Source organism: Lithobates pipiens, unplaced genomic scaffold (genome assembly GCF_037356315.1).
Source record: "Lithobates pipiens isolate NorthernLeopardFrog02 unplaced genomic scaffold, aLitPip1_a1.2 Scaffold_27, whole genome shotgun sequence".
Lineage (NCBI taxonomy): Eukaryota > Metazoa > Chordata > Amphibia > Anura > Ranidae > Lithobates > Lithobates pipiens.
In genome coordinates, this window is record NW_027507788.1 from 7,388,871 (window position 1) to 7,413,496 (window position 24,626).

Sequence of the window (24,626 nt, forward strand, 5' to 3'; positions counted from 1 at the left end):
TTGTGCCATACTCTTTCCATTTTCCGATGATGGATTGAACAGAGCTTCCTGAGATGATCAAAGCTTGGGAGATTTATAACATAACCCTGCTTTATGCTTCTCCACAACTTTATCCCTGACCTGTCTGGTGTGTTCCTTGGCCTTCATGATGCTGTTTGTTCGCTAAGGTTCTCTAACAAACCCCTGAGGGCTTCACAGAACAGCTGTATTTATACTGAGATTACATTACACACAGGTGGACTCTATTTACTAATTAGGTGACTTCTGAAGACAATTGTTTCCACTAGATTTTAGATAGGGGTATCGGAGTAAAAGGGGGCTGAAAACAAAATCTACACCACAAGTGTTGGTCGCTCATATGGGGCGCAGCCCCCCTAATCTCCATGCAGGGCACCGGGTGCATGGATTTCTATGTTTTTTTTTTTAGAAGCATGCGATTAGAGCCCGAGGCTCTAATTGGCTTCAAAATGGGTGGGCTTGGGGCGCAGTGAGCACAGAGCACTGCGCCCCAAGAGCCCACCCACTTGTGTGACATCAGCAAATGAATATATCTACTTTTATCCTGCTTCTGCTCCCAGCCAATCGGGAAACAGGTCGCAAGACCAGGTTGGCCGGGGGAGAAGCGTCCAGGTTGGCCGGGGGGAGAAGCGTCCAGGTTGGCCGGGGGGAGAAGCGTCCAGGTTGGCCGGGGGGAGAAGCGTCCAGGTTGGCCGGGGGAGAAGCGACCAGCTTGGGCGGTGGGAGCAGCGACCAGCTTGGGCGGTAGGAGAAGCGACCAGCTTGGGCGGTAGGAGAAGCGACCAGCTTGGGCGGTAGGAGAAGCGACCAGCTTGGGCGGTAGGAGATGCGACCAGCTTGGGCGGTAGGAGATGCGACCAGCTTGGGCGGTAGGAGATGCGACCAGCTTGGGCGGTAGGAGATGCGACCAGCTTGGGCGGTAGGAGATGCGACCAGCTTGGGCGGTAGGAGATGCGACCAGCTTGGGCGGTAGGAGATGCGACCAGCTTGGGCGGTAGGAGATGCGACCAGCTTGGGCGGTAGGAGCAGCGACCAGCTTGGGCGGTAGGAGGAGCGACCAGCTTGGGCGGTAGGAGGAGCGACCAGCTTGGGCGGTAGGAGGAGCGACCAGCTTGGGCGGTAGGAGGAGCGACCAGCTTGGGCGGTAGGAGATGCGACCAGCTTGGGCGGTAGGAGATGCGACCAGCTTGGGCGGTAGGATATGCGACCAGCTTGGGCGGTAGGAGCAGCGACCAGCTTGGGCGGTAGGAGGAGCGACCAGCTTGGGCGGTAGGAGGAGCGACCAGCTTGGGCGGTAGGAGATGCGACCAGCTTGGGCGGTAGGAGATGCGACCAGCTTGGGCGGTAGGAGATGCGACCAGCTTGGGCGGTAGGAGATGCGACCAGCTTAGGCGGTAGGAGATGCGACCAGCTTGGGCGGTAGGAGATGCGACCAGCTTGGGCGGTAGGAGATGCGACCAGCTTGGGCGGTAGGAGATGCGACCAGCTTGGGCGGTAGGAGGAGTGACCAGCTTGGGCGGTAGGAGGAGCGACCAGCTTGGGCGGTAGGAGAAGCAGTGGGAAGCTGCCAAGAAGCAGTGGGGAAGCCGCCCGCAACCCGGATGGAGCAAGTAGTGCGGGACGGTCAGCCGATCAAGGAGAGGTGCGGCGGGGGCCAGTTAGGAGGTCTATTTTTTGCACCCCCAAAATGTTTAGGCACCAGCTGCCACGTTTTTTTTTTTTTGTACAAATATATGAAAAATGTCGAAAACCATTTATCATTCTTCCACTTCACAATTATGTGCCACTTTGTGTTGGTCCATCACACAAAAACGCCAATAAAATACATTTACGTTTTTCGCTTGTAACATGACCAAACGTAAAAAGAAAACTTTCAAGGGGTATGAATACTTTTTCAAGGCACTGTATTGGGTGCAGTAATGAGAATTGCTGCAGTGCCAATGATGTTGGAGGCTGGAAGGCGTCCTGGGGAGCGATGAGGCACGCGGCGGCGATGAGCGGAGGGGTTGGTACAGCGGGGAAGGGAAGGAGGGAGGAGGGAGAGGAGAGGAGAGACAGCAGCAGCTCAAACACACACACAAGCCTGGCTGGAAGATTGGAAGATGCTTAAAACACGAGGGCACCAGGAACAAGTCCAAGGATGGGGGGGAGGGGTGGGGGGGTCCTCCTGAGAGGGCAACAAGAGCAGCAAAAAGAGGGGGGGGCTCCAAGGAGAACGTTGCCATCGCCCAATAAAAATAGACGACCACCTGCCAATGTTAATAATGAGAAATGAGCAACCTTATGCATGGATGGGCAAGATGAGGACGAGGGATGCAAACTGAGGACAAGGGTGGTGGTGGTGGGGCTCCAAGGAGAACGTTGCCACCTGCCCAATAAAATAAACGACCACCTGCCGATGTTAATAATGGGCAAGGGCAACCTTATGTATGGATGGGGTAAGACGAGGACAAGGATGCAAACTGATGACAAGGGTGGTGGTGATGGTGGCGGTGGGGCTCCCAAGGAGAACGTTGCCACCTGACCAATAAAATTAAACGACCACCTGCCGATGTTAATAATGGGCAAGGGGCAACCTTATGTATGGATGGGTAAGACGAGGACAAGGGATGCAAACTGAGGATAAGGGTGGTAGTGGTGGTGAGGGTGGTGGGGCTCCAAGGAGAACGTTGACTTGCCACCTGCCCAATAAAAATTAAAAGACCACCTGCCAATGTTAATAACGAGAAAGGGGCAACCTTATGTATGGATGGGTAAGACGAGGACAAGGGATGCAAACTGAGGACAAGGGTGGTGAGGTTAAAAATGAATCAAAAAGTCTGCCGGGCGATATAAAAAGAGAACAAATGGGGGGCAACCAAAAAAAGAAATAAAAGAATTTGGTGCAAATTTTCCCGCATCCTGTCCGCACTCCAAGCACTAAATCAACTGCATCCAGCCACACCGTCTAGCAGATGCCAGGAGCCAATGGCGGGGCTGTCGGCTTTCCAGGCTGACTGTGATTGGCCCGAGAGGAAGAGCCCCTTGGGAGAGAGGACTGAGATAGAATAATTGGAAGAAGAATAGCCCCCCCCCCCACCCCCACCCCTCCTCCCCTTCTTCCCTCCCTCCCCACCTTCCCCAGCTGTGTGACTTCAGGTCTGCAACCAGCATCCACTCCAACACACATTATACATAATTCACATACAGCAAGCGCAAGCCGGCTGCAACTTGCACCCGAGACCCTCTTCATAGCACCCCCCCCCATCCCCTGCGTCTCCCCGGGACAACCCTGGCATGTTGTACCCCCATGCCAAACAGGCTATAAGAAGCAGCATATCCCATAGACCCATCGCCAATTGTAACACTAGAAACCCCCCCACCCCCCCCCCCCCAAGAAAAAGGTTTCTTCGCCGCTTTGTGGGGTCCTCAGGATGGCTACACCGACTGAAAGAAGTGGAGCAGGTAGGGAACCATGCCTGGTTGCCAATTTTTTACACCTTTGGGGGGAACCTGCAAGGATCTGCAATGTCTGTGTTGGGTGTGCATGGGGGTGGGGGGGGGGGGGCTTTTAAATGTTGCATGGCTGCAGTACTGGAGGGGTTAAAAAATGAATACCGCTGCTGTTAAATGAGATCTAGATTTGCTAAAAAAAAAAAAAGAAAAAGAACCTGGATGAACATAATGGGTCATAGAAAGTCAAGGGGGTGAATTTGATTAGGGGCCCTTAATTGTTTTCTTAAGGAGGGGCCCCAACTTTAAAGGCGTTCTGCAGGGAAGTAGGAGAAGTGGCTTGCCGCAGCCAGCTTTAAAGGCACACCCCCCCGTCACCATCTATACTGCAGGTGCAATGCAGTCTCCAGCTTCCCAGCATCCAGACCTCCCCCCACGCTCACTATACCGCTAGCAGAGCAGCACAAGGTTCATGTAGACCTGGCAGGGTGGTCACCCCAGACTGAAGATGAGCCTCCAGGGTGAAGGAGAAGGACTCTCAGTGCAGCAGAAGACATTCATACCTGTCCTGCAGACCAGCATGTCCCCCCCCCCCCCCCCCCCCCATCCCCAGATCCATTTAAAGTTTTACTTAACCCCACGTTAACCCCTGCTGGATAAAAGATCTGATTAACCAATGTCACTGGGTATTGGGGTGAGCGGAGATCCTGTGTGAGGAAGGTGGAGGAGAGTGATGGAATTTGGGTGGAGATGAAGAATGGGGCCGGGCTCTGCATTTACTGCAGAGAGACATCTGGGGGGGAAAAGGGGTTGTGGCTGTCCTGAGATGTGTGCCGGATCAAGGTGTGGTCTGCAAACAGGTCTAATTTTATTGGAAGAGATGAATGGGGAAAAAGGAAAGAAAGAAAAAAAGACAGAAGGAAAGAGAAGGAGAGAGAAAGAAAGAGAGAGAGAGAGAGGGGGAGAGAGAGGGGGAGAGAGAGAGAGAGAGAGGGGGAGAGAGAGAGAGAGAGAGAGAGAGGGGGAGAGAGAGAGAGGGAGAGAGAGAGAGAGAGAGGGGGAGCCAGAGAGAGCAAGGGGAGCCGAGAGAGCAAGGGGAGCCGAGAGAGAGAGAGAGAGGGGGACCGAGAGAGAGGGAGGGGGACCGAGGGAGGGGGACCGAGAGAGGGGGAGCAAGAGAGAGAGAGAGAAGGGGGAGTGAGAGAGAGAGAAGGGGGAGCGAGAGAGAGGGGGCGCGAGAGAGAGAGAAGGGGGAGCGAGAGAGAGAGAAGGGGGAGCGAGAGAGAGAGAAGGGGGAGCGAGAGAGAGAGAGAGAGAAGAGGGAGCGAGAGAGAGAGAGAGAGAGAGCGAGAGAGAAGAGAGAGCGAGAGAGAGAGAGAGCGAGAGAGAGAGAGAGAGAGAGCGAGAGAGAGAGCGAGAGAGAGAGCGAGAGAGAGAGCGAGAGAGAGAGAGAGCGAGAGAGAGCGAGCGAGCGAGAGATGAGGGAGCGAGAGAGAGAGAGAGAGAGAGGGAGCGAGAAGGGAGCGAGAGAAGGGGAGCGAGAAGGGGGAGCGAGAAGGGGGAGCGAGAAGGGGAGCGAGAAGGGGGAGCGAGAAGGGGGAGCGAGAAGGGGGAGCGAGAAGGGGGAGCGAGAGAGAGAGAGAGAAGGGGGAGCGAGAGAGAGAGAGAAGGGGGAGCGAGAGAGAGAGAGAGAAGGGGGAGCAAGAGAGAGAGAGAAGGGGGAGCAAGAGAGAGAGAGAAGGGGGAGCAAGAGAGAGAGAGAAGGGGGAGCAAGAGAGAGAGAGAAGGGGGAGCGAGAGAGAGAGAAGGGGGAGCGAGAGAGAGAGAAGGGGGAGCGAGAGAGAGAGAAGGGGGAGCGAGAGAGAGAGAGAGAGAGAGAGAGAGAGAGAAGAGGGAGCGAGAGAGAGAGAGAGAGAGAGAAGGGGGAGCGAGAGAGAGAGAAGGGGGAGCGAGAGAGAGAAGGGGGAGCGAGAGAGAGAGAGAAGGGGGAGCGAGAGAGAGAGAAGGGGGAGCGAGAGAGAGAGAGAGAGAGAGAGAGAAGGGGGAGCGAGAGAGAGAGAAGGGGGGAGCGAGAGAGAGAGAGAGAGAGAGAGAGAGAAGAGGGAGCGAGAGAGAGAGAGAGAAGAGGGAGCGAGAGAGAGAGAGAGAGAGAGAGAGAGAGAGGGAGCGAAGAGAGAGAGAGAGAGAGAGAAGAGGGAGCGAGAGAGAGAGAGAGAGAGAGAGAGAGAGGGAGCGAGAGAGAGAGAGAGAGAAGAGGGAGCGAGAGAGAGAGAGAGAGAGAGGGAGCGAGAAGGGGGAGCGGAGAGAGAGAGAAGGGGGAGCGAGAGTGAGAGAGAAGGGGGAGCGAGAGTGAGAGAGAAGGGGGAGCGAGAGAGAGAGAAGGGGAGCGAGAGAGAGAGAAGGGGGAGAGAGAGAGAGAGAAGAGGGAGAGAGAGAGAGAGAGAAGGGGGAGAGAGAGAGAGAGAAGGGGAGCAAGAGAGAGAGAGAGAGAGAAGAGGGAGCGAGAGAGAGAAGGGGGAGCGAGAGAGAGAAGGGGGAGCGAGAGAGGAAGGGGGAGCGAGAGAGAGAAGGGGGAGCGAGAGAGAGAAGGGGGAGCGAGAGAGAGAAGGGGGAAGAGAGAGAGAGAGAGAAGGGGAGCAAGAGAGAGAGAGATCGAGAGAGAGGGGGGATCGAGAGAGAGGGGGGGATCGAGAGCGAGGAGGGGGGATCGAGGAGAGAGGGGGGGGTCGAGAGAGAGGGGGATCGGAGAGAGCGGGGGGATCGGAGCGAGAGAGAGGGGGGATCGAGGGAGAGGGGGGGGGTCGAGAGAGGGGGATCGAGAGAGAGAGAGTGGGGGAGAGTGCAAAAGCAGGGAAAAGAAAGAAGAAAAGAAAGGAGAAAGAAGAGAGAGCGAGAGAAAAAGAAAGAGAAAGAAAAGAAAAAAAAAGACAGAGGAGCAGAAAATAAAAAAATAAAAAAAAGGTGGGGGAGAAACAAATCTGATTGATCCCAAGCACTAATGAAGAACATTTGGGCTGGGTTCACCTCTATGCACGTGTCCTTGCACACTCGAGGGGCTCAGGCCTGTTGAAATCCAATGCAAGTGAATTGAAATGACCGTCACACATAAAACAAGTCAAAGTGCACTGCAATGCATAAGAACAGTCCATTACAATGAGAACGCATAGCTGTGCACCCAGCCTAAGGAAATGAGGTTTCCACCACCACTGACCCCTTGTTAAAATGCTTTTAACCTGGCTTCATTTGTCTTTACCCTTTAAACCCCTGCCCAGAATAAAGTATGTAGATGAGGACATTGGATTACTGGCTTGTTGAGGGTCAGTGACTTGACTAAAGACAAGAGACACTGCAGCTGAGCAGTTGGCATTTTCAAACACAAAACCCCTCTACTGATGAAGCATAGGAATGCAAATTGGCCTTCAGTTGGGTTGCATCTCCAACCTGTTACAAGTAACCAGACATTCCAACCAATATCCTTTTACCAGCATCTCAACAGGTTAGACCACCATTAATTAAATAAAACACTGAGGTCACAGCTTGGTCAAGAACCATCCAGGTGTGATCCTGGCTTCCTCAAACCAGCTCTGTCATATTGATCCTGACTGCCTCAGGCCAGATCTATCAGGTTGATATGGACCTCCCCCTGAAACAGCCCTGTCATGTTGATCCTGGCTTCCCTGGTCCAGCTCTGTCATGTTGATAATGGCCTCCCAGGGCCAGCCCTGCCATGTCTATCTTGGACTCCCGGGGGGGCCAGACCTGCCATGTCCATCCTGGCCTCCCGGGGGGGGGGGCAGCCTGCCAAGTCCATCCTGGCCTCCCTGGTTCAGCCCTGTCAGGTTGATCCTGGCCTCCCTGGACCAGGCATGTCATCCTGATCCTGGCCTCCCTGAGCCAGCCTTGCCAAGTCCCATCCTGGCCTCCCGGGGGGCCAGCCTTGCCAAGTCCATCCTGGCTTCCCCGGTTCAGCCCTGTCAGGTTGATCCTGGCCTCCCTGGGCCAGCCCTGCCATGTCCATCCTGGCCTTCCGGGGGGCCAGCCTTGGCAAGTCCATCCTGGCCTCCCGGGGGGCCAGCCCTGCCAAGTCCATCCTGGCCTCCCGGGGGGGGGCAGCCTTGCCAAGTCCATCCTGGCCTCCCTGGTCCAGCTCTGTCCATGTTGATAATGGCCTCCCAGGGCCAGCCCTGCCATGTCTATCTTGGACTCCCGGGGGGGCCAGACCTGCCATGTCCATCCTGGCCTCCCGGGGGGGGGGGCAGCCTTGCCAAGTCCATCCTGGCCTCCCTGGTTCAGCCCTGTCAGGTTGATCCTGGCCTCCCTGGACCAGGCATGTCATCCTGATCCTGGCCTCCCTGAGCCAGCCTTGCCAAGTCCATCCTGGCCTCCCGGGGGGCCAGCCTTGCCAAGTCCATCCTGGCTTCCCCGGTTCAGCCCTGTCAGGTTGATCCTGGCCTCCCTGGGCCAGCCCTGCCATGTCCATCCTGGCCTTCCGGGGGGCCAGCCTTGGCAAGTCCATCCTGGCCTCCCGGGGGGCCAGCCCTGCCAAGTCCATCCTGGCCTCCCGGGGGGCCAGCCCTGCCAAGTCCATCCTGGCCTCCCGGGGGCCAGCCCTGCCAAGTCCATCCTGGCCTCCCGGGGGGCCAGCCCTGCCAAGTCCATCCTGGCCTCCCGGGGGGCCAGCCCTGCCAAGTCCATCCTGGCCTCCCGGGGGGCCAGCCTGCCAAGTCCCTACTGGCCTCCCGGGGGGGCCAGCCCTGCCAAGTCCATACTGGCCTCCCGGGGGGGCCAGCCCTGCCATGTCCATCCTGGCCTCCCAGGGGGCCAGCCTTGCCAAGTCCATCCTGGCCTCTCCAGTTCAGCCCTGTCAGGTGATTCTGGCCTCCCTGGACCAGGCATGTCATCCTGATCCTGGCTTCCCTGGTTCAGCCCTGTCAGGTTGACTCTGGCCTCCCTGGACCAGCCATGTCATCCTGATCCTGGCCTCCCCGGGACAGCTCTGTCATGTAGTGTTCGACTATTACAGGTCAGTTCACCCATAAATGGTATTACAGTTTTGTGTGGCTGCCTGTTGAGTGAATGTTGAACCACCCAAAGGCTTCTTTCATCTCCAGTGAACTCTGCAGTAATACTTCCAACATCAGGGTTCCCGGCTTTGCCCTCCTGCCATGACAAGGGGCACCATCACTTGGGTTTGTAATAGAATTTTGGTAATTCTGATGGGGATAGACTGAACCTTTCTCTGAGAGATACAAGAGGCCATCATGTGCTGTAACTCAACAGGAGCCATGCAAAACCAAAAGATCTGTTTTTGAGGGTGTTGACTTGTAAATACCTAATCTTCTCCTTCGCCAACAACTCTCATGATGGTTTTTCACGCTACAGATTATCTTAGTACATAGCTAGCATGATAAAAGTTCATTTCTGATGGGATTCTAAGGTCAGCAGACCAACATTTTGTACAACATGCTCAGTTATATGGTGTGGGTTCACCTGGACCCAATTTTCAACCAAAATTTGACAAAGAAAAGTGGTCCTATACCCAATGAGCTTACAATCGACTGAAAATTGTTACATTTCCACTGAGATGAGGAACAGGATAGCACAATCCCCACCATTAAGAAGGAAGCAGAGCCTGCATAAGTAATGAAAATAAGAGTAGTGACTATTAAGGAATCTAACATGTATATCGTTGAATGGTCAATGCTAAATGGCAAGGACCTATGATAAAGGTCAAGAGCCAATGGGACTACTTATAAGGTTCAGGGCCATAATGAACACTCAGGGTCTAATAATGAGGCTCATGTAAGATGATGAAGGTCAAAGACCGAGGAGAAATGATAGAGGTCAGGGGCTAAAGTGAACCTTTGGGGACTAATAATATGATTTAGGGACAGATGATAAAGGTTACAGGCTGAAAGGTCAGGGGTCGGCAATAAAGATCAGAGACCAATAATTTCCCTATACAGGATTTGCACAAACGGCTGTCAGTAGAATTTCTATACATATATAATTATTGAGATTACATAATGTATAAACCCTGATGAAGAGGGTACGCGGACCCCGAAACGTGTCAAGTTCTTGTTCCGATTAGCAGATTAAATACTTTTTTTGGGGGATTTTGACTATCTGTGCAGTGCATGGTTACCTCTTACATGGTTGGACTTCTCTCAAGACCGCAGCCCCCCTTATCCTCTTCCTCTTGGGGGGGGGCTCTGGTACATGTGAGCAGCCACATTCACAGTGATCCAACTTGATTGATGAGCCGGTTTTCCACAAAGCTGCATCAATAATAAGAATTCTAGTGCCTCTTAGGCAAGCAATCAGAGATCAATAAATCAGGTCATGGAGTGAGTAGAAAGGTCAAGGACTGAGTATAAAGGTCAGGGACCACTGTTCATCTCTAGTACGGCTTGCCATGGGTTATGGAGAATTCTGCATTGTCATCATATTAGTGAAGCAATGACTTGCACAGGGAATTCTATCTGCGGAATTCTCCTGAATGAAGATTATAGCTGTCACTGGTTAGGTCTCTTCCCTCCCCCTCCTCCTCCCGGGTCTCCACTAGGAATCTCGGAAAGAGAATCCCAAGAGTATGACTGATGGTCTTCTCCAGTGCCTTCTCCTTCCGGTTGCTGAATGTGTCATACAGGACTTGCAGCCATTTCATGGATGCAACAATAATGAGTAGACAGAAACAGGCCACTGACCTACAAACAGGCCAACTAGAATCTGTACTTAAAGATCTGCTTTGTACAAACTGGCTGGCTGTTCCTAATCTCTAGAACCCAGTACTGCTCCAAGTTTCCAGGCTGGTCAGTGATCCATTACTACTCTCAATCACCAGGCTGCTCAGTGACCCGATATTTCACCCAATATCCAAGGTGGTCATTAAGCCGGTACCACTCCTAATCTCTGAGATGTTCATTGACCTAGTACTTCAATCTCCGGGCTGGTCAGTGTTCCCATACATCATCAAATGTCTGGGCTTGTCATTGATCCTGTACTATTCCTAAGCTCTGAGATGATCAGTGACTAAATCTCCTGCTGGTATCTAAGCCGGTACTGCTCCCAATCTCCCGGTTTATCAGCTATCAAGTGCTGCTCCAGATTTATGGTCTGGTTAGTGACCCGGTACTGGTCCAATATCTAGGCTGGTCAACAACCCAGAACGTCTCCCAATTTCTGGGCCAGTCAGTGCCCCCTTACTGCTCCCAGTCTCTGGGCTGATCAGTGACCTGATACTACACCCAATCTACAGGCTCGTCATTGACCTGGTACTACTCATAATCTCTGAGAGGATCAATGACCCAGTACTCCTCTAAATCTCCTGGTGGTCTATGACCCAGTACTGCTCCCAAGCTCCAGGTTGGTCAGCTATTGAGTAATGTTCTCAATCTCATGGCTGGTCAGTGACCCATTGCTGGTCCAATATCCAGGATGGTCAGTGACCCAGAACTGCTTCCAGTTTCTGGGACAGTCAGTGACCCAATACTACTCACAATCTCTGGACTGATCAGTGACTTGGCTACTGTTCCCAATCTCTGGGCTTGTCAGTGAACCGATACTTCTCCCAATCTCCAGGTTAGTCAGTGATCAGATTCTTGATCTTGGAGAATTTGTTGTGCCTTCTACCAGGGGCGGACTAACAACTCATGGGGCCCCCGGGCAATAGGAGATTATGGGGCCCCCAGGCAATCAGACATTATGGGGTCACACAATATACAAAAACACACATAGTATACAATCACACAGTATACACAGACATGTTTCTATTGGCTGAGAAGGTACTGGAGAGGTGGGGCAGCTATAATCTCTGGATTTTTAGACCAAAAGGATGTCGGTAAGGGACATTTCAGAGACAGATGTAAAAAAAACACAGATTTTTACATACTTTCCCTGGTTTTACTGAGACTGGCAACCCTGATAGGGCCCCCTAGTGGCACGGGGCCCTCGGGCAGTGCCCGAGTGGCCCAATGATCAGTCCGCCCCTGCCTTCTACTGTGCCCTTTGTCAACAAAGGGGGATTGGACCTGCAGCAGTTTACCAAGGTCTGCTCTGTTCGGCCAGGTATGTAAAATTATCTCCAGCGCACAAGCGTTCCAAATCTGCTTAACTCTTTTACTCATACCTCCCAACCGTCCCATATTGCCTGGGACAGTCCCTCATTTGGAGGGTCTGTCCCGGGTACCTCCATTCCGGGACAATACAGTGTCCCAGAATTAAACTGATGCAGCCCGTTCATGATTTTCCCACGACTGCCGAATGTCGATGATGTCATCCGGCCGGGCTAGCCAAGTAGTGTAGCGTGGGGGGGCAGCCGGTGCTCTCTCCCCTGTGTGCAAGCAACCTCATTCCAATTCTGTGTTGCTGTGACTGCCATTGCTGTCCCAAGAGTGACTTCCTCCAGGCTCCAGCCCCTATGAAAAGGATTAAGGCAGGGGACAGATTGAAAATTAAAAATCGTAATTTTGCTCATTGAGCTACTAGGGCAAAATGCAACTGGAATTTTTTTTTTTTCAGGAGGGAGGTGTGTGTGTTGGTGTGTGTGTGTTGTGTGTGGTGTGTGTGTGTTGTATTTAAGCGAATATAGTTTAATTCCTTTAGGGCCCATTTACACTAATGCTTTGTGGTAATGCAATTAACTTGCATTATTCCGTTGTGGTGCCATTTATTTTGCCATCACTACAGGTGGGAGTGTATTGTTTTAACAAAAAATAAGAAAAATTGTCCTTTTTTTTTTTTGTCAATGTTGTATGGTTTACCCCATCCCCTGTAAATTGTCACTTTTGATGGACAGCTTGATTCCCTTACAGGAAGGGGAAAAATAACAGATCTACTGGCAGGATAAACTAAGTTATGAGGGCACTCAGATAAACAAAATTTGCTTTGCAAAAGCCATTAATAAAGTGCATCATCAAGGATGCCAATAAGGGGGTACAGTCAGTACTCCCATATCAGACCTGGGCTCCATTGGGTCAGCAGGGGGGCCCAAGTTTACCTTGGAAGTAGGACAAGGCCATGTAGAGGAGTGGAAGTCCTATTCCCAACTGAATCAAGACAGTGGTCTGACCCAGGCTTAGTTTGACTCAAGATGAGTCTGTACAAGCCTGGGCCCCATTGGGTCAGTGTGTGGGGGGGGGGGGGGGGGAGTTGGCTTGGAAGCAGGATGAGTCCCCTTGTAGATGAGGTCTGGGAGTGACCTTCCTGTTCCCACCGATAACAGGCAAAGCCCTGGCCCCATCGGTGAACAGGGGGCCCAGGTTTGGCTTGTAAACAGGTTAAGCCCCTGTATAGATGAGGTCTGAGAGCGGAAGTCCTGTTTCCAACCTACCAATGACAGGCAGAGCGGAGCTTATGGGCCCAGGTCCCATCAGGAAGCCTGGGTTTGGCTTGGAAGCAGGGTGTAGGCGACGTCTGGTAGTCCTGTTCCCAACCTACTGATGACAGGCATTAAGAAGCTTACAGGCCAAGCCCCATCAGGTCAGCAGGGGGGGCTGAGGTGGCTTGGAAGCAGGATGAGTCCCCTTGTAGATGAGGTCTGGGAGTGACCTTCCTGTTCCCAACGATAACAGGCAAAGCCCTGGCCCCATCAGTGAACAGGGGGCCAAGGTTTGGCTTGTAAACAGGTTAAGCCCCTGTATAGATGAGGTCTGAGAGCGGAAGTCCTGTTTCCAACCTACCAATGACAGGCAGAGCGGAGCTTATGGGCCCAGGTCCCATCAGGAAGCCTGGGTTTGGCTTGGAAGCAGGGTGTAGGCGACGTCTGGTAGTCCTGTTCCCAACCTACTGATGACAGGCATTAAGAAGCTTACGGGGCCAGGCCCCATCAGGTCAGCAGGGGGGGCTGAGGTGGCTTGGAAGCAGGATGAGTCCCCTTGTAGATGAGGTCTGGGAGTGGCAGTTTTGTTCTCAACATAATGGCAGGCAGAGAACACCTTACAGGCCTGGATCCCATCTAGTCAACAGGGGGGCTCAGATTTGGCTTAGAAACAGCTTGAACCCCTGTGTAGGTGAGGTCTGGAAGTGGTATTACTGTTCCCAACCTACCGATGACAGGTAGAGAGAAACTTATGGGCCCGAGCCCCTTCATGTAAGAAGGGGGGTTGGGTTTGGCTTGGAAGCCAGATAAGTTCCCTTGTAGATGAGGTCTAGTAAAGGTAGTCCTGTTCCGAATCCCACTGATGGAGGTTACAGGGCCAGGTCTGACTGGGTGAGCAGGGACCTGGGTTTGACTTGGAAGCAGGATGAGTCCCCTTCTAAATGAGGTCTGGGAGTGGCAGTCCTGTTCCCAACCTACTGATAGGCAGAGAGCACCTTTACGGGCCTGGATCCCATCTGGCCCAGGTCTGGCTTGGAAAGAGGTTGGGCCCTTGTGTAATTAATGTCTGTGATTGGCAGCCTTGTTCCCAACCTACTGAAGCGGAGAGGAACTTATGGGCCTGACTGTAGGATCAACAGGAGGCCTGGGTCAACAGGATACCCCGTTAGGTAGGCTGTATGGGGTTCCATGATTTCTGTTGCCAGTCCTGTGTGCATTTTTTTATTTTGCCCACCGTAAGTGTTTATGCCCAAAAAATAACTTGTCAGAAACATACAACCAATTGGTGCCAAACTATTTGGCAACAAAGCTTCCTCACCAAGAAGCCAAGTCCGGGAATCGTCATGGGGCTTTGCAGAACCATGAACAGCATGACTGGGATCTTACAGTGAAATGAACAGAAGAAGACTATAGCATATCAGGTTGGAGGTTAAGTCTTCCTATTGAGATATGCATGGCTTCCAATAACCAGCTGATGTCTCCGAGGATATTTTTTCCTCTTACTGGTCAGTCACCTAGCAACTGTTCTGGATCTTATATTCATGAATATAGCTTTCTGCTCCATACCTCCAAGTGTCTTAATTCATAGCGAGATTTATAAAAGATTAGCTGCTCCTTCTCCTTCATTACGCTTGGCTAAATAAAGAACAAAGATTAGTGATGGCAGATCAAATCTCAGGTCTGGTCCACATGGGAAGCTCTAATTAAATGCAGTAAAAAGTAACAGGTATGCTGGACAGCCGCCTACCCCCCCTTCCCACCTCCCCCCCCTGAACCTCCCTACTGCCCTCATTGCCTGCAGGAGCCTGGTGAAATACCCGGTTTTTCAGAGCATGGTGACGCATGCAACACTCTCCCCTTCTTACCATGATCCAGCCTTTGGCATATCTAAAAACTATTTCCTGACCTGAGGACTGTCCTGTGGTGAAAGGTCTGTGTCAGCCCTATCCTAGACCAAACCAATGCCACCAGAGGGGGGGGTGAGAAAGAGAGAGAGAGAGAAAGAGAGAGGGATGAGAGAGGGGATGAGAGAGGGGGTGAGAGAGGGGGTGAGAAAGAGGGGGGTGAGAGAGAGACAGGGAACGAGAGAGGGGGGCGAGAGAGAGACAGGGAACAAGAAAGGGGGGCGAGAGAGAGACAGGGAACGAGAGAGGGGGCTGAGAGAGGGGGCCGAGAGAGAGGGGGGGCGAGAGAGAGGGGGGGCGAGAGAGAGGGGGGGGCGAGAGAGAGGAGGGGCGAGAGAGAGGAGGGGCGAGAGAGAGGAGGGGCGAGAGAGAGGGGGGCGAGAGAGAGGGGGGGCGAGAGAGAGGGGGGGCGAGAGAGAGGGGGGGCGAGAGAGAGGGGGGGCGAGAGAGAGGGGGAGCGAGAGAGGGGGAGCGAGAGAGGGGGAGCGAGAGAGAGCGAGGCGAGAGAGAGCGAGGCGAGAGAGAGCGAGGCGAGAGAGAGCGAGGCGAGAGAGAGCGAGGCGAGAGAGAGCGAGGCGAGAGAGAGAGGGGGGGCGAGAGAGGGAGGGGGGGCGAGAGAGGGAGGGGGGGCGAGAGAGAGAGGGGGGGCGAGAGAGAGAGGGGGGGCGAGAGAGAGAGGGCGGGCGAGAGAGAGAGGGCGAGAGAGAGAGGGCGAGAGAGAGAGCGAGAGAGAGGGCGAGAGAGAGAGAGAGCGAGAGAGAGGGCGACAGAGAGAGAGAGAGAGAGCGAGAGAGAGGGCGACAGAGAGAGAGAGCGAGAGAGAGGGCGACAGAGAGAGCGAGAGAGAGGGCGACAGAGAGAGAGCGAGAGAGAGGGCGACAGAGAGAGAGAGCGAGAGAGAGGGCGACAGAGAGAGAGAGCGAGAGAGAGGGCGACAGAGAGAGAGAGCGAGAGAGAGGACGACAGAGAGAGAGAGCGAGAGAGAGGGCGACAGAGAGAGAGAGCGAGAGAGAGGGCGACAGAGAGAGAGAGCGAGAGAGAGGGCGACAGAGAGAGAGAGCGAGAGAGAGGGCAACAGAGAGAGAGAGCGAGAGAGAGGGCGTCAGAGAGAGAGAGCGAGAGAGAGGGCGACAGAGAGAGAGAGCGAGAGAGAGGGCGACAGAGAGGGCGACAGAGAGAGAGAGCGACAGAGAGGGCGACAGAGAGAGAGCGAGAGAGAGAGCGAGAGAGAGGGCGAGAGAGAGGGCGAGAGAGAGAGCGAGAGAGAGGGCGACAGAGAGAGAGCGAGAGAGAGGGCGACAGAGAGAGAGCGAGAGAGAGGGCGACAGAGAGAGAGCGAGAGAGAGGGCGACAGAGAGAGAGAGGGAGAGGGCGACAGAGAGAGAGAGGGGGGCGACAAGGAGAGGACGACAGAGAGAGAGAGAGAGAGAGAGCCCCAAGGGCCAGAATTAGGCAAACAAAGGGCCACATCCAGCCCCGGGCCGCAGTTTGGAGATGACTGGCCTACCAAAAGCTGTTGCAGTGCCTGTACAGCAGAACTCGAACTGGGAGAGAGAGAGAGAAAAGCAGCACAAGGAGCCAATCAATTGTGCTGCAGTGCTCCTGTGCTAACATGCGAACTGGGAGAGAGAGAGAGAAAAGCAGCACAAGGAGCCAATCAATTGTGCTGCAGTGCTCCTGTGCTAACATGAGACATACTGATAGGAGGAGAAGGGAAATCAGTCTGCTGCTACACCTTTCACTGTCCAATCACAGGCTGGGGGAGGCACAGGTTGTGTCCCAAGAGCGCAGGGGGCGTGGTCACTGACATATCTCCGTCCGGGAGCTAGCAATCATGTGAACCATGTGAAAGCCAATCACAGCAATCACATGATACAGAAGCTGTGCCTCCTCCTGGGCATTCAAGCCGACTTTAAGGGCCACCAGGAGGTGGCGCTAAGGTTCACATGGTTATACTGCTCAGGTCTACAAGGAAACTAACTGCAGATCTGCAGCAATTCCATTGTTTCTATTTGCAGAAAGTAACCTAGCAATCTCCCATCCCCCTCCCTCCCATTATCACCTGCCATATGTTAAGGTTTATTCACAATCTTTACACTTGACGGAGTTGCTGATCTGCAACATGTCCGCACCTTTCATTGGCTGTCATCAGACATTTCTTTTTAGTTATTCATTTATATGAAAAGCATTTATATTCCGGACTAACCTTCACTTCCATCCACAAGGTCACACACTGCTCCGCCGCCTACCACTCAATACTTCATTATGGAGCATCAATCCACCTTAAGATCACATCAGACACACATCACCGATAGACCGGAGGCGAACTGCGCTGGTCAAGTGTGCCGCGTCAGTCCGATCACTTCCAAAGAATCCAATTGAAAGAAAAAAGCAGTGAAGGATTTGTGGGATATCTGTCAGTCACATCCTAAAATAAGGCCGACCTCTGGGGCTCTCCGCTTGTCCTTTTCTGAGTTTATAAATGTAAAGAATAACAAATATAACAGTCCCAGGAAAAGGGACACAAATCTAGGAGGACAACCAAGTAAAGATCTCTTCATCAAGCTGTGCCACACGAGAGAGGCCAATGGAGCCAAAGACAGCAGTCACTGATATGTATGAGATGAATTACAGATTAATGAAGTCATAATTAATTACAATGACTGATAATGAGAGGAGAGCGAAAATGAGAACGAGAGAGAGAGCAAGAAAGAGAGAGCGAGAGAGCGAGAGAGAGCGAGAGAGCGAGAGATAGAACGAGAGAGAGAGAGAGAGAGAGAACACGAGAGAGAGGGAACGAGAGCGAGAGAGAGAACGAGAGCGAGAGAGAGAACGAGAGAGAACGAGAGAGAACGAGAGAGAACGAGAGAGAACGAGAGAGAACGAGAGAGAGAGAACGAGAGAGAGAGAACGAGAGAGAACGAGAGAGAGAACGAGAGAGAGAACGAGAGAGCGAGAACGAGAGAGAGAGAACGAGAGAGAGAGAACGAGAGAGAGAGAACGAGAGAGAGAAAGAACGAGAGAGAGAAAGAACGAGAGAGAGAGAGAGAGAACGAGAGAGAGAGAGAGAACGAGAGAGCGAGAACGAGAGAGCCAGAACGAGAGAGAGAGAACGAGAGAGAGAGAACGAGAGAGAGAGAACGAGAGAGAGAAAGAACGAGAGAGAGAGAGAGAGAACGAGAGAGAGAGAGAGAACGAGAACGAGAGAGAGAGAACGAGAACGAGAGAGAGAACGAGAGAGAGAGAGAGAGAGAGAGAGAACGAGAGAGAGAGAACGAGAGAGAACGAGAGAGAGAAAATGCAAGAGAACGAGAGAGAGAACGAGAGAGAGAGAACGAGAGAGAGAGAACGAGAGAGAGAGAACGAGAGAGAGAACGAGAGAGAGAGAACGAGAGAGATTTATAAATCCCATACCTGGACTCACCAGAACCCCTCGGTTATATTTCTTTACCCCTTATAATTATCCCTCCCATCCCCCTTCCACCACTATCCAACCCATAATAGCTCTTCAATTGCTTTGCCAAAGCTAAAACGTATTGGTCCTGCCAAAAGATCTTATCAGAGAGAGACGGACTTATCACTTACCTTGATAATATCTCAGGACTCGTTCCTGTTATTTCCTCCCCATCCAACCCATAATAACTTCTCAATTGCTTTAGTGATGCTGAAATGTAATTGGTCCTTCCAATAGATGACATTAGGTGAGATGGAGGAGAGAAAAGGGAGGTAATAAAACTTCCTGTCAGGATCTAAATGTTTAGAAAACACAAACTCTTGTACACAATGTGATTTTTGGACATCATACAGATCCTATCCGCCTATAACTCCACCGCACACTTAGCTCCACTTCTTCTTACAAACAGCCCATACCATGTATTTGTGACTACCATGGGGGGAGGGGGGTGTAGACAAAAGTGACTCTGGGCAGCCTTAAGTAAAGAACCAATTCTGTAGGACTTTACAAGTGTGGGGAGCCCACCGGTAGACCGCAGGAGGTGGGGAGCCCACCGGTGGACCGCAGGAGGTGGGGAGCCCACCGGTGGACCGCAGGAGGTGGGGAGCCCACCGGTGGACCGCAGGAGGTGGGGAGCCCACCGGTGGACCGCAGGAGGTGGGGAGCCCACCGATGGACCGCAGGAGGTGGGGAGGCCACCGGTGGACCGCAGGAGGTGGGGAGCCCACCGGTGGACCGCAGGAGGTGGGGAGCCCACCGGTGGACCGCAGGAGGTGGGGAGCCCACCGGTGGACCGCAGGAGGTGGGGAGCCCACCGGTGGACCGCAGGAGGTGGGGAGCCCACAGGTGGACCGCAGGAGGTGGGGAGCCCACAGGTGGACCGCAGGAGGTGGGGAGCCCACAGGTGGACCGCAGGAGGTGGGGAGCCCACAGGTGGACCGCAGGAGGTGGGGAGCCCACAGGTGGACCGCAGGAGGTGGGGAGCCCACAGGTGGACCGCAGGAGGTGGGGAGCCCACAGGTGGACCGCAGGAGGTGGGGAGCCCACAGGTGGACCTAAGGGGGTGGGGAGCCCACAGGTGGACCTAAGGGGGTGGGGAGCCCACAGGTGGACCTAAGGGGGTGGGGAGCCCACAGGTGGACCTAAGGGGGTGGGGAGCCCACAGGTGGACCTAAGGAGGTGGGGAGCCCACAGGTGGACCGAAGGAGGTGGGGAGCCCACAGGTGGACCGAAGGAGGTGGGGAGCCCACAGGTGGACCGAAGGAGGTGGGGAGCCCACAGGTGGACCGAAGGAGGTGGGGAGCCCACAGGTGGACCGAAGGAGGTGGGGAGCCCACAGGTGGACCGAAGGAGGTGGGGAGCCCACAGGTGGACCGAAGGAGGTGGGGAGCCCACAGGTGGACCGAAGGAGGTGGGGAGCCCACAGGTGGACCGAAGGAGGTGGGGAGCCCACAGGTGGACCGAAGGGGGTGGGGAGCCCACAGGTGGACCTAAGGAGGTGGGGAGCCCACAGGTGGACCTAAGGAGGTGGGGAGCCCACAGGTGGACCTAAGGAGGTGGGGAGCCCACAGGTGGACCGCAGGAGGTGGGGAGCCCACAGGTGGACCGCAGGAGGTGGGGAGCCCACAGGTGGACTGCAGGAGGTGGGGAGCCCACCGGTGGACCGCAGAGGTGGGGAGCCCACCGGTGGACCACAGGAGGTGGGGAGCCCACCGTGAACCTCAGGTGGTGTGGGGTCAATAATAGACCTTGTGTAAGGATCCCACCCAACACCAGGTGCATGTATTCTTTAAAGGTCTTATTGGATTGGTTGTTATGAGCATCTGCACTTTGAGCATCCTCATTGCCTTATTAAAAGGGTCACTCAATCTAAAATGGATATTTCAGTTATAAGTTACTCATTGCCTTTTTGTACCTTGGAGCGCAGATGGTATGCTCCTTTATCTCATCCCCTACCTACCCTGAGAATCTCACTGGTCTTGTTGCAACCGAGTAATGGGTTGTTCCCACAGCTTTCCATTTTTTTTTTTAAATTCCTGCAGAAAGAGCAGGAGCCCCTTGGGCCCCCACGCTTCCATACTGACCAACATTTCAGCCCTGGTCAAAAACCTTGACACGGTTAACCCCACCCACACTCCACCCAGACCCTGTCCACTTACTAGAGTTGCCTGCCCAAACCAACGCTTCTAAATATGCATGCCCACCCAGTTGCATGCACAGCAACTCAAATAAAAAGGACAACGAGGAGATGGTGAGAACCCGGGACATGGCCCAGGACACAGCATTGGCAAGACTGAGATCCAAGATGCTGATGTGTCCTGGAAAATCCTGGAAAGCTGGCATCTATGCACTGCAGTGGTGCAGAGCTGCAAAAACGAGCACCGAGACCTATTAGAGTTGCAGATAAATATGAGAGCCTCTCTCCTCCAAATTCTGAAAATATAAGGTATGGGGATGGAGTGAACCTTTAAACATGGCCGACATCAGTTCTCATTCAATGCAGATATAAACTCTGATTCCATCCATCTCCCAAATTGAGGTTGATAGGTAGAGTGTGCTGCTGGCTTCAGTGCCGGCCGATAACGGTACGGTTAATGGATGGCTTTCCTGCGGCTCTTGTCGGGTGCAGTGGGGTGTGAATGTGCTGACTCAATGTCTTCTCACATGACGGTGAATGAGAGAAGAGCCGCAGCGAGGGTTCCCCCGCTGATCCATCAAATCCCCAAAGTGCTGTCTATCCATCTCCATCCTTTCCGCATCGCCCCCCTTCCTCCATATCATTACCCGGTTCCTCCGCTTCACGTCCTGAAAATTCACTAAATAATTCCTAGATCTATTATTAGAACGCTCCACTGCGACTGACAAAAGCTGGGCAGTTCCAACGATGGAGCTCACGTTCAATAAATGCACAAGCAGAGGGGGTCATGTTTTCCGTGAATACCATTACCAGATTCACATACTTGAAAACTGTCCCGGAATCTGCTGGGATGGTCAGGCTTGCTGGTCTGATGTCCCGCGATGCCTCTGTCCCAGAATCAGGGAAGGGACACCTGTAGTTTCCATGTACTAGGCACCTACCCCAAAAAAATGCTACAGTAGAAAATAGATGACATCATAGTTCCATTGCCCAACTCTGAAGCAAATTACTTAGTTGAGGGTGATCCAGAATGAGTAAACACTTGCAAACTGTCCAGGATTTGCCGGGACAGTCGCGTTTTCTGGTCCGATTGCCCTTAAATGGATTACTTAGTTAGGGGTGGTCCGGAGGGAGCAAACACTTGAAAAATGTCCCGGATCTGTCGGGACAGACATGCTTTTTGGTCTAATGTCCCCGTGAGGCCTCTGTCCCGGAATCAGAGAACTGACACCTTCAGTTTCCCTGTACTAGCACCCACCCTTCAAATGCTACAGTAGAAAACAGATTACATTATACTTCCACTGCCCAACTCTGAAGCAAATTACTTAGTTGAGGATGATCCAGAATGAGTAAACGCTTGCAAACCGTCCCGGATCTGCCGGGACAGTCGCGCTTTCTGGTCTGATGTCCCGTGATGCCTCGGTCCTGAAATTTGTCCCAGAATCAAGGAACGGACACCTGTAGTTTCCATGTACTAGCACCTACCCAAAAAATGCTACAGTAGAAAACAGATGACTTCATGGTTCCATTGCACCGCCCTTAAATGGATTACTTAGTTAGGGGTGGTCCGGAGGGAGCAAACACTTGAAAAATGTCCCGGATCAGTCGGGACAGACATGCTTTTTGGTCTAATATCCCCGTGAGGCCTCTGTCCCGGAATCAGAGAACTGACACCTTCAGTTTCCCTGTACTAGCACCCACCCTTCAAATGCTACAGTAGAAAATAGATTACATTATACTTCCACTGCCCAACTCTGAAGCAAATGACTTAGTTGTGGATGATCCAGAATGAGTAAACGCTTACAAACTGTCTGCCGGGACAGTCGCGCTTTCTGGTCTGATGTCCCGTGATGCCTCGGCCCTGAAATTTGTCCCAGGATCAGGGAACGGACACCTGTAGTTTCCATGTACTAGCAACTACCCCAAAATGCTACTGTAGAAACAGAATACATCATACTTCCATTGCACCGCCCTTAACTGGATTACTTAGTTAGGGGTGGTCCGGAGGGAGCAAACACTTGCAAACCGTCCCAGATCTGCCGGGACAGTCACGCTTTCTGGTCTGATGTCCCGTGATGCCTCGGTCCTGAAATTTGTCCCAGAATCAAGGAACAGACACCTTCAGTTTCCATGTACTAGCAACTACCCCAAAATGCTACTGTAGAAAACAGATTACATCATACTTCCATTGCCCCGCCCTTAACTGCATTACTTAGTTAGGGGTGGTCCGGAGGGAGCAAACACTTGCAAACCGTCCCGGATCTGTTGGGACAGTCATGCTTTCTGGTCTAAAGTCCCGTGAGGCCTCTGTCCCCGGAATTTGTCCCAGAATCAGAGAACTGACACCTTCAGTTTCCATGTACTAGCAACTACCCCAAAATGCTACAGTAGAAACGGATTACATCATACTTCCATTGCCCCGCCCTTAACTGGATTACTTAGTTAGGGGTGGTCCGGAGGGAGCAAACACTTGCAAAATGTCCCGGATCTGTCGGGACAGTCATGCTTTTTAGGTTGAACGTCCCGTGAGGCCTCTGTCCCGGAATTTTGTCCCAGAATCAGAGAACTGACACCTTCAGTTTCCATGTACTAGCGCCCCAAGTGGGAGTCTCACTTGTCTTGATGCAACAGGGTAAATGGGTTGTTCCCACGGCTTTCCATCTATTTTTTATTTTTTTAAATTCCTGCAGAAAGAGCAGGAGCCCCTTGGGCTCCTCACTTCCATACTTACCAACAGGGCCGGTGCTACCACTAGGCAAACTAGGCAGCCGCCTAGGGCGCACTGCTGCCTAGGGGCGCCTGGCCGCTGATTTCCCTCCACATCTGCATGCTCTGCAGGCTGCAGCATGTAACTAACTCAGTGTAATTAGAGGCGCAGCACTGGAGCCAGCGCTAGAGGAAGCAGAGCCAATGCTTCCTGTATGGGTATGGCGACACTTTCTTTCACATAGGCAGGACAAAGGGGGTGGGGTCAGGGGTGGAGCCAATGGGGGCCGCAAAATTAGGTTTCGCCTAGGGTGTCAAAAATCCTTGCACCAGCACGGCTTACCAACATTTCAGCCCTGGTCAAAACCGGGGTTAACCCCACCCACACTCCACCCAGACCCTGTCCACTTACTAGAGTTGCCTGCCCAAACCACGCTTCTAAATATGCATTTGGGGGGGTAGGTGCCAGTACAGGGAAACTGCAGTTGTGTGTCCCGATTCTGGGACGAATCCTGGGACGGTTTCCCTGTACTAGGCACCTACCCCCAAATGCTAAAGTAGAAAATAGATTACATTATACTTCCACTGACCCACCCTTAACTAAATGACTTAGTTGTGGATGATCCAGAATGAGTAAACACTTGCAAACTGTCCCGGATCTGGCGGGACAGTCACGCTTTCTGGTCTGATGTCCCGTGATGCCTCTGTCCCGGAATTCGTCCCAGAATCAGGGAATGGACACCTTCAGTTTCCCTGTACTCAGGACTGGTGCAAGAATTTTTGACACCCTAGGCCAGTGATGGCGAACCTTGGCACCCCAGATGTTTTAGAACTACATTTCCCATGATGCTCCACTACACTGCAGAGTGCATGAGCGTCATGGGAAATGTAGTTCCAAAACATCTGGGGTGCCGAGGTTCGCCATCACTGCCCTAGGCAAAACCTCATTTTGTCGCCCCCCATTGGCTCCACCCCTGACCCCATCCCCTTTGCCCTGCCCGTGTGACAGGAGGTGGCGCTTTACAGGAAGCATTGGCCTCTGCTTCCTCTAGCACTGGTTCCAGTGCTGCACTGCTCCTCTAATTACACTACCGGTTGGATAGAGCAGCTGCCTGAGAGTTAGTTACATGCTGCAGCCTGCAGAGCAAGCAGGCGCGGAGGGAAACCAGTGGCCGGGTGCCCCTAGGCAGCAATTTGCCCTAGGCGGTTGCCTAGTTTGCCTAGTGGCAGCACCGGCCCTGCCTGTACTAGGCACCTATCCCCAAATGCTACAGTCGAATAGAAATTGCATTATACTTCCACTGCACCGCTTTTAACTGAATTACTTAGTTGTGGATGATCCAGAATGAGTAAACACTTGCAAACTGTCCCAGATCTGCCGGGACAGTCACGCTTTCTGGTCTGATGTGCGGTGATGCCTCCGTCCAGGAATCAGAGAATGGACACATTCAGTTTCCATGTACTAGGCACCTACCACTAAATGCTTCCAATGCACCGCTCTTAACTGAATTACTTAGTTAGGGGGTGGCCCGGAGGGTGTACACACTTGCAAACTGTCCCTGGATCTGCTGGGACAGACACGCTTTTCTGGTCTGGTGTTCCAAGATGCCTCTTGTCCCAAGATTTGCCCCAGAATCAGGACACTAACATCTGCAG

At 53.0% G+C, this 24,626-nt stretch overlaps 1 protein-coding gene across 1 annotated transcript in view; it reads left to right on the forward strand.

Moving 5' to 3' along the window:
* Positions 1–3,128: 3,128 nt before the first annotated feature.
* The window catches only part of LOC143933465 (sodium/potassium-transporting ATPase subunit gamma-like), a 37,095-nt gene continuing 15,597 nt past the window's right edge, over positions 3,129–24,626 (forward strand). Inside the window, exon 1 of the mRNA XM_077456370.1 lies at positions 3,129–3,462. Within this exon, the coding sequence (XP_077312496.1) occupies positions 3,432–3,462 (31 nt within the window). The 5' untranslated portion in view covers positions 3,129–3,431. The remainder of the gene's footprint in view (positions 3,463–24,626) is intronic.